The sequence below is a fragment of the Crotalus tigris genome, unplaced genomic scaffold (assembly GCF_016545835.1).
Source record: "Crotalus tigris isolate CLP2741 ecotype Arizona unplaced genomic scaffold, ASM1654583v1 scf7180000017639.5415321, whole genome shotgun sequence".
Classification (NCBI taxonomy): domain Eukaryota; kingdom Metazoa; phylum Chordata; class Lepidosauria; order Squamata; family Viperidae; genus Crotalus; species Crotalus tigris.
The window spans coordinates 1,188,390-1,198,701 of NW_024096532.1; the positions used below are offsets into that span (position 1 = coordinate 1,188,390).

A 10,312-nucleotide genomic window follows, 5' to 3' on the forward strand; every position below is an offset into this window, starting at 1 on the left:
AGTGCAGGGGTAGGCAACCGTGGCTCTTTTATGACTCGTGGACTTCAACTTCCAGAATTCCTGACCCAGCCATGCTGAGGGGAAAGGGAGAGGTTTCTAAGCTGAGCCATGCTGGCTCAGGAATTCTGGGAGTCCACAAGTCATAAAAGAGCCAAGGTTGCCTATCCTTGCGAAGCGATTAAGGCACCAGATTAGAAAGCTTGCGAATGTGAGTTCAAGTCCCACCTTAGCCATCAAAGATGGCTGGGTGACTTTGGGTCAGTCACTCTCTCAGCCGAACCTACCTCATAGGGTTGTTGTTCTGGGGAAAATAGGAGGAGGAAGATATGTTGGATATATTTGCTGCCTTGAGTACTTCGTAAATACAAATAAGGGGTAGGAAAGGCACTAATGACAAGATTGTCAGGATAGGGTACTACAGGTAATTCTTAACTTGCAACCATTCATTTAGTGACCATCTGAAGTTACAATGGCACTGAAAAAAGTGGTTTATGAATGGTCCTCGCACTTATGACCATCATAGCATTCCCCACGGTCACAAGATCAAAATTCAGGTACTTGGCAACCAGTATGTATTTACAATGGAGGCAGCCTCTAGGGATCATGTGATTGCCATTTGTGACCTTCCCAGCCAGCTTCTGACAAACAAAGCCAATTGGGAAAGTCAGATTTGCATAATGACTGCATGATTAACTTAATAACTGCAGTAATACGCTTAATAACCACCTTGTTTATCAATGGAAATTATGGTTCCAATTGTAGCCATAAGTCAAGGACTCCCTGTTCATGTATATAGTTATATTACATGTGGTACACATTCATTAAAAAAAACCCAATAAAGCTTTCTTTTATTCCTTGATTAGCCATTTATACAGTAACTGAGATCATGTCTGCTGAAATACCTTTGTTCGGTTATTTTTAAGTTTACAACATTGCTTTCCTGAAAACAATGTCTATTTTTCTAGATAAAAAACTATTACTTAATTTGAAAATGTAGAAAGGGAATATATCTTAATTAAGACACTTGGATGCTGATATTTTTTTCCATGTGGGTCAAGCAGGATGACAGGAGACAATTTAACATGATGTATAATTCCTTCCTACCTTCCTACCTTCCTTCCTTCCTTCTCCTTATTAGAAATAAATCCTAAAGAACTATTTGAAACATACTTCAGTAGCTTTTCGATGACCAACACATCAGTGATAAAAATTGCCTGTCCATCTGTCTGTCCACCTTTCCCCATTCATAGTTTTGTTTTTTCCAGCACCCTTATGTATCTTGGTACTGACACCATCTGAAATAGAGCTGGCTGTTTTTTGTTGTTGTTGTTGTTGTTTTTAAAAGGCTAGAGGGATTGAGGGGGCAGAGGGTGGATGGGCCAGTGATGTCTAAAGCTGATTCCCTTTGTGTTAAAGAGCTTGGAGAAACTGTGATCAGCACAACCAAAATAGTCTCGCCCTTTATATGTGTGATATCCGGGTTTGTGCATTCATGACCATTAGGGGAGGCATGGAGCAGGTTCAAAGGCCCATCCTAAGCAGTCTATATAAGAAGGTATTCTGGTCACCTGTCCTTCCACTAGCTCAGTGGAGATAAGAGAAAACAGGCTAATTCTAGCAGCATTTGGTGAAGTGTTGTTAGGAAGGTGAGCATCCAACCAAACAATGGGAAATAATAAGAGTGGGATGATCTCCAAGGAGATCCTTGAGGATCTGAAAATGAACACAACGTACTCAGAGGATGAGCTGGTCAAATGGTACGAAACCTTCAAAAAACAATGCCCCGACGGGCGCATCGGTAAAGCTGACTTTGAAAAGATCTACGCCAATTTCTTCCCCAACTCTGACCCCAAGGTCTACGCTCGGCATGTCTTCCGAAGCTTTGACACCAATGATGATGGGACTCTTGATTTCCGGGAGTACATCATCGCATTGCATCTGACCTCAACGGGCAAGACTGACCTTAAGCTGGAATGGGCTTTCTCGCTTTTCGATGTAGACCGCAGTGGAGAAATCAGCAAGAATGAAGTTCTCGAGATCATTGCAGTGAGTGCTGAGAATATTCAGGGAAGTGGAGGTGGTGCTGTGTGGAAGGGACATGGAGTTGGGAGGATTTCAGGACAACTCTTAAGGGCTGGACATTGCCTAATCTGTGATTAAAATGTCTTCTTGCACAATAATACAGTGATAACTAACTGTGGATGTTCATAATGGTTTTGGTGAGAAAAGTTTGTGGGAAAAGTTCCTTCTTGTTACTGTCTGGTCCCTCTGAAACTTGCATCAACGTCCCTTGAATTACATCCTTTAGAATAAGCCTGCTTTAGTAGATGGAAACTTGTAAAATCCAGTTCTTGCCATTCAAGTATGTGGTCCTGTTCAACTTAACTGGTCTCAGGTCTCATCCTGCCTGGACCAGCTTAAGCCATACAACCTGCCATTCTTACAAGAGGCTGGGTCACTTGCCAAAAACAGTTGTAATCATCGAGAGGGAATAATAATTAATGGTTGTGTGGCTTTCTCAATCCACTTCTAGATGATGGTCAATTAATGGATTGTGTACGCTAATATTTGCCTCCTATATGGATTAACCCTTCCCATATGCAGTGAAACTGATTGTGCTTATTTAATAGGATGAGCACAATTCTTACAATAGAAATAGTCCTAAATCCCCTCATAATTTTCTCTCTTGGGTGTCAACCATCTTCTACCCACTCCTTTCTGAGAGAAAAGGTTTATTTTTTTAAAGGAAAAAGAGTCATTTTAATTCTACTTTTCCAGCTTCTAGAGCTCCCTCCCAATTGTGCACCACAAATCACAGAAGAACAAAGCAATCAGATTAATATTGGATTAGGTGAACCTAAGGCTCGGATTCTCTCTGTACAGCATTTGTGAAGTGCTTTCAATTTTGTTATTTCAACCAGGAGTCCATTCCTCTGATCTTAAGAAGATAAAGGCATGAAAAATACGTAGACCATGTTGGTTTTTCAGATCCAGGCAAAGACCTAATTATTTTTACTATTATTTTTAATAGAGGGGAGAAACAAAGGGAACAGAAGCAGACCCAGGAATTCTGGAAGTTGGTCCACAAGTCATAAAGGGGGGCATCGTTCCCCATCTCTTCTTAATGGGACAAAGCAGACTGTCTGGGAGATGGTGGTTTTGAAATTAGCTTTCCTTTCCCTTTTTTTTTCAATCCAAACACATATGTTGAATCAGTAACTTCTTGCAAAAATTATTTAGTGAAAATGCAAGTCCTAGCTCTTAGTCACAAATGCATTTATTGCCTTATGTTTTTTAGAAATGTTTTAATTATATTTTTATAATATAAACCATCAGATGTCATGGTTTTGTTGCATCTGGTGGTGTATAAGTGCAATAAATAAAATAAATATCAAGCCCAAGTTGGCTTTTTGTTGAAACTAAGCTAGACAAATAGCTGGATAGAGATAGCTGTGTAGAAATGAGTGGTTGGAAAGGGTATTAACCATACAATGTACAGGAAATCTGGAATGAAAGGTTTGGGACAGCAATAATAAACCACAAGCTCTGAAATTTGGAGGCACCTCTGTCCAGTATTTTCTGCTTCGGAGTCTTCAGAATGCCTGAAAATCACAACTGAGAACAAAATATTCTCTTATGCTATATAGGTAGTTATGACTTATGGCTGGTCAGTGACAGTTTGAAGTTACAACGAACCTCCCTGGCAGTAGTGGGATTCAGCTGGTTCGCACCAGTCTGACAGAAGCAGTAGCTAATTTTTTGTTGCCCAGACCCAGAATGGACTTCCGGAAGTGGCATCCATACAAAGAACCGGTTGTTCATATATTTGAATCCCACCACTCCTCCCTGGGGGTATTTATGACCCAGTTCCACAGTTCCGACAACTGAACCTCCTTCTCCACAATCACATGTCCACACTTTGGGTGTTTGGCAACTTACTTGCATTTATTTATTACATTTATTTGCCTCCTTTTCTCCGTGGGCTACTCTAGGCAGTTTACAATAATAAAATTATAAATACAATTTACAGCTGTGTGTAGATCCAGCCATCATGTGACCATGTTTTATGAATATTTAGCCACAAACTGGCATTTACTTCCATTTTGAGCAAAAGCTGTCCACAGCAAACCTTTGGTTTGTTTAATGAGTGTGGCATTCACTTAATGATCATGGTGTTTGCTTAACGATTGCCAGCAAAAAAGGTCATAAAATCAGGCCAGTGATGTGGCTAATCCGTTTTATGACCATCAAAACTTAGGGCCATGATGGGCAGGCCCTGTTACCTATACTACTTTTAAGATAGGCCTGTATTGCTCTATTTCACAGATGTACAGTAGTCAATCTCTAACACTCTATACATTTATCACCTGCTTGGTTGAATCCAAGTTTTATTTAATTTTGATGTGACATATTACATCAGCCTCATGCCGTACATTAGTTTATTAATATGCAGGGGGTGTGCATGTGTATATTGCACTTCAAAAATTCCCAATTTTCTAAAGCCAAAATTCACATTATGAAACCACAACAAAACTAGTTTTTATCAATTAGGCATCTTTTTCATAGGCAGGATTTACGAATTTTGGATCTCATTAGGAACTGATTGGTGTCACCTACCAGTGGAAATTGTTAACACATCTTTAATTAGTCTTCTAAAAAGTTATAAGTACTAGGAAGTTGGCTTTGAAGAATGAAAATAAAATCAAAGCAAATAACCACTCTTAACTAGTTTTGCCTCCTTGATGCTAAAAGAAATAAATTCTATACAGAGGCTCTAGTTTATCCCAAATAAGTTTATAAGTCTTAAAGGTTTATGGCACACTACATATCGGTTCTGTGTATATATTTAGAACACTTCAAGCTATGAGGAAATTCAAAGAGCCAGGCTGGAAAATCCTGGGAGTTGAAGTCCACATGTTTAAAGTTCCAAGGTTGGGAAACACTGCATTAAACTTGCATGGGGCCATGATTAAGGTGCTTAACTAGAAACTAGCAACTCTTATTAAGCAAAGAAACCAGATAGGTGTCTTTGGCCCAACTGCTTTCTTCTCAGACCAACCCACCTCACAGGGCTGTTTTTGGAGGAAGATTGATATCATCCCTTACAAGTAGACCAAATCATGAAATCAAGTCCACAAGAAGACTAAAATGACTTTTATTGAGAGTGGCTACAATAAGAGAATCTTATAATTCTGATTAGGTTTTATTGAAGACAATAGAAGGGGACGACAGAGAATGAGGTGGCTGGATGGAGTCACTGAAGCAGTAGGCATGAGCTTAAATGGACTTCAGAAGATGGTAGAGGACAGGAAGGCCTGGAGGAACGTTGTCCATGGGGTCATGATGGGTCGGACACAATTTCGCAACTAACAACAACTACTACTACTTATTATTCAGTGAATTAAGGAGTGTCCGGCTGAACCTCTTCAAAATATTATCTGTTTGTTGTGAATTTAAAAGCTGTTTTGCCCCTTGTCAACAGAGCTGGCGCAATTCTATCAATTCCCTCAAGGTCATTTTCCTTACTCTCTACAAATGGTGAGCTGAGTTGTGACTTAATTGTTTCTGCTCCTGCACCTTTATCAGCAGGCATTTAATAAGCAGAAATAAAAGGCTTAACGGCATAGAAATGTGTGAAGAAAACAACTTGATCTGCTTAATTTGTAGGTGTCAAGCTGTAATTCAAAGCATAAAAAGGAGGACAAATATAAAGTTTTAAATTTAGCAACTCTATCAGAACAAATGAGAGAGAGTGAGAGAAAGAACTATGGGGGTGCTTGTGGGCAAACGTGGAAAAACCTATTTATCTATCGTACAAAAGATAAAACCTATTTATCTTTTGTACAGTAAGACTGCTTCATCAAAAGCACAGGATTAGATTCAATAGTCTTTACAAACACAAGAGCAAATATGTAAGCAGCCCAGCAGATTTTATGCTGGCAACGGCAGATGGAAATTCTAAAAAGATGCACTATTTTGTAGGGAGATTGAATGCAGGGAATCTTTAAGTCTCCGTCAGAGAAGGGCTTACAAGCTCAATCTGGGATAAACTGAAAGAAGATTGGATAAGAACTCAGGTGACCTCGGATGGGCAGCCAATTCGTAATCGGATGTTATTGAGCTCTTGTTTTTGCTTATAGGACAATTGAGAATTCCCCAGAACTGGCGTGGTCAGATGGACATTTCAGGAATTCTGGTTCCAACGTTCTTGGAGGATGATTAGCCATGAAAGACTCACAATTAAAGCTCACAAGATGAACCATTAACATCTAGGTTTTTATGATGTCAGCCATAAGAGGGACCCCATGGTAAGCATCCCCTAGCCCTTCCAGTCAGACAAAGGCAATAAACCCAAGATCTTAAACAAATACACTCCATCTTTTGACTGACCTTGTCTTATGGATGAACAGCAGAAAAATCAGGGGCATCACAGATTGGGGGGGGGCTTCAGATATTTTAGAATTCTACCTTCTACCAGGATGAACAATGATGAATGTTCACTTTAAGAAGCACAACTGCCTATCATGACTACCTCATCATATAAGAATCAGATATTTGTAACTGGCTGCAAGAGAAATATTTCAGTGAACCAGCCTTAACTGATCAGCCTCTTTCAACATTAAGATTCAGTTTGGAAGATGTCACGCTTGTCTTCCAAATGTACCAGACCATCATTCCAGGACACAGGATCCATATTTCATGTTCTTCAGCACAGAAATAATTCGCAAGACTTATACCCATAATGTAATTGTAGAACTGGCAGTTTTGCTGGCTGGGAATTGTGAGAGTTCCAGTCCCACACATATAAAAGATACCACCACAAGTCAAAATGCACAACTAAGTATCCATGATGCATTGATGCTCCTCAACTTCAAGGATATCATATCTGAACTATTTGCCATCAAGTGAACATCTGGATTTTTTCAGCCCAGATATGGTACATTTACTAGAATTCCTATCACTCGGCTCATAGGGAGCTGGTTTCACTACTAAATAACACTATTAGATATAGTAGAGTTAAACTGAAAGGCAAGGAACCTAAAGATCTTCAGATGTTGACTGTATTACCTTGAACCCTAGGCCAATAATTCCATAGTCACAGATTCTGTAACTTAGCTGTAAACTAGTTTATCTTTGAGTCCTTTAGATATTTTTTTGAGTGGGTGACCAACCAAGAACTCGAAAAACCATTCTGGGAACTCAACATACCAGAATAAGGCAATGGCAAACCACTTCCACTGGAAACCACAAGTCATGCCAACAAAGTCATCAGAAGATACACCTGACTCAAAAGACATCAGCTTTTAAATAATCAGGTGCTGTAATTATGCTAAATGTGCAAGAAAAAATTCTCATTGCAGGAGCCGGGAAATTCTTACTCCTACATGCAAAACTGAGGACACAGGGGTACAAAGCCAGCACCTCCTTCCCTGAGTTTGCTATGTCTGGGCTGCAAACAAGAACACAGGGGAATAAATGTAATTTTAAAAATCCTCTCTCTTACACCTTTTCTCTGTTTGCAAACTGTTCAACCGTTATTTTTCTATAGTCTCTCCTCCTTTTTCCACATTACCTTTACCTTCCCTTCCTCTCCTATTTACCTGTCCTTTTAAATTTAGATGACTCCCCAAGCTTTACAGTTCCTAAATAAGGCAAGTATTTGTAAGCCTACCATTCTGAGTACATTCAGAAACCTTATCCATGGGCTCCATAGATGTTTAGAGAATATGAGCCCATGGAGGACCAGGAGCTGAAGATTAGATGCTGAGGGCAGGGCTCCTGGCTCTTCTACAACTCTGGCAGGTAGGACATTCATTACTGAGAATCAGTGGCTCCAGGTATTCTGTGCAAAGATTTAAAATATCAAGAAGCTTAGCTGTATAGAAAGAATGACTATAAATTTTATTTTTGTTTATCTTGCCAGGCAATATTTAAGATGATTCCTCCAGAAGAACAGAAAGCCCTGCCTGAAGATGAAAACACCCCGCAGAAACGGGCTAACAAGCTGTGGGCATATTTTAACAAGGGAGATGCTGGTAAATTTGCCTTTCATCGCCCAACCCTACCACTTATTGTTACTAGTTATAGAACTTTACATATACTGACCTACATATAAAACAATGTATACCTGTTCTATAAAAGCCTACTTTGGAGGAAGAATTTTTACTATTTTGTCTCTACAGAGGGACAGCCCAAAGCCACTAAGTGGTTGAGGGTAGACTAGAACCCGTGTCTTCTTCTCATAATCCAGCACTTTTCATGGGATTATGAGAAGATGGCCTCTTTGAATATCTGTTTTCAGTAACAAGCAGTGCCTCTGATTGTTTCTAGTAGCAAGCAAATTTCCCATGTGGATTGTGGATTCTGATCAGAACCGGTTCAGGCTAGCCAAAAGCAAAGTCTGTGCAGGAGGTTAAACAATCTGAATTCATTATAATGTGGCAAACACACCTCCTGAATGTGCAATTAAGCATTAACAAGATCATGCTAAGAGTATTATGGGATATGAACCGTTGCATATAAAGTTATTGAGCATGCTTTCTAGATGTTTGATGACTCAAAATGATTTTGGCCAATTGAAGAACACATCCCAAACTCAATGTTTGAATTGTAGATACAGTGATTCCCCCCTCTTTAAGGGGTCTCTCACCTTATATCAGTGGAAGACCTCTTTTTCACTTATCTATAAATAAAGAGATATTAATCTATCTTTCCAGCTTGGATCCTATTTTGGCAAAGGCACACCAGGCTAAGAATCTTGCCATGCTTTGAGGATAATAATCTTATCTGCTATGTCACCCTACAATGTTTTAGCTATACATAAAGTAAGATATTATTCTTCTCTGTCTTGCAAAATCAGAAAGGGCAGATTGCAACTCACTCACCTTGTCATAATTTTTCAAGGGTTATACAATAAAAGCCTATTCTAGCCCATCTCGAAATTAGGAATGGTCAAGAATTAGTTTCATATTATATACAACCACTTGGCTTCTTAACCATGGTTAAACCAGAGTTGACTGGTTAAACACATAAATTTAATAAATAAAGTATAGTTAACAAATTAGAAGAGGTGGTTTCATGCAACTCACTACTCCACCTCAAAGAAATCACATTATAATTAGATCTAAGGTTTAAACCCAATTAGCATAATTTTAGTCAAATTAATCTGAATTGAATCCATATTTACGGATTCTTTCCAAAAATATTTACCATTTTGAAGCTAGTCCTATAAATATTTCTTGAAAGATTTGGCCTGCTTCTGAGTTGCATTAAATATTTGCATAATATAGAATGGAAAAAGGGGGTAGAGTTCTCCACCCTGAAAGCTTACCTATTTTTATACCATTTCCCAAGATTACATAGACTTTCTCAGAAGACAGCAACCATCATCAGGACTACCATATCTAGGCTGTAGGAATCTGAAAGGCCAGTAGATAGCGGCAGAGAGAGCAGCACAGAGATGTTTTGCTACCATGCGAGTAACTGCCTAAAAATTTGCACCCCCAGATATGGTAGCTCTACTATAGTTTCATAATCTCCAAATGTTCACAATTAATACAGGAATGTCTGTAACATCCATTCCAAGTGATGTTGTCAAAACTCTTCAACTTGTCTGTTGCACATTTAGCTATCTCTTGTTCTGTACCGATTTAATATCCAGAATCTATTTTAAAAAATAGGAAATGGTCTAGGCCTAAAAACATTTAAATAATTTATATTATGTATCTCTTAACTTCTACTTGTTACCAATTAGCCCTCATTGATTCCTTCCTTATATTTTGGATTTTTTTTTCTTTTTTATGACCCTGTAGTCCCTTTAATTCAGGGTCAGATCAGGGTGACTGGGTAGAGCTGAGCATTTACTGGCCAGATGCCCTTCCTGACACCAACGCAGAGTTCACAGCAAATTTTTTCTCTTGGTGAGAGAAGAAACATCTGCCACTACCTAGGATCGAACTCTCAACCTTCCAAATGGGAAGCGAGCGTCTTCACCTCTAGTCCTCTACCCTGCTCCCTTCTTTATTTTTCATGCTACCTAAATATTCATTTAATTGTACACATTGGTTTTGTTTTTACAGATAAAATTGCTGAAAAGGAGTTTATTGACGGAGTGATGAAGAATGAAAAAATAATGCACCTCATCCAGTATATCCCCAAGGAAAATAAATAGGGGCTCCCAAGTTGGACAGGAAGCAAAAAAACAAGAGATGTGAAAAGGCAGCATGTGATGAACAGGCAGGGGGAATTCAGTATGTGTCTGTTTTGTGTATCATATGAAAGACAAAATACAACTCCAAAACAGTGTTCTTTT

At 39.0% G+C, this 10,312-nt stretch overlaps 1 protein-coding gene across 1 annotated transcript; it reads left to right on the forward strand.

Moving 5' to 3' along the window:
- The first annotated feature begins 1,527 nt into the window (after positions 1-1,527).
- RCVRN (recoverin) lies at positions 1,528-10,312 on the forward strand. The gene is made up of 3 exons (XM_039335032.1): positions 1,528-2,046; positions 7,925-8,036; positions 10,080-10,312. Exons 1-3 carry the CDS (start codon positions 1,666-1,668, stop codon positions 10,169-10,171), a joined length of 585 nt encoding a protein of 194 aa, XP_039190966.1. The 5' UTR covers positions 1,528-1,665; the 3' UTR covers positions 10,172-10,312.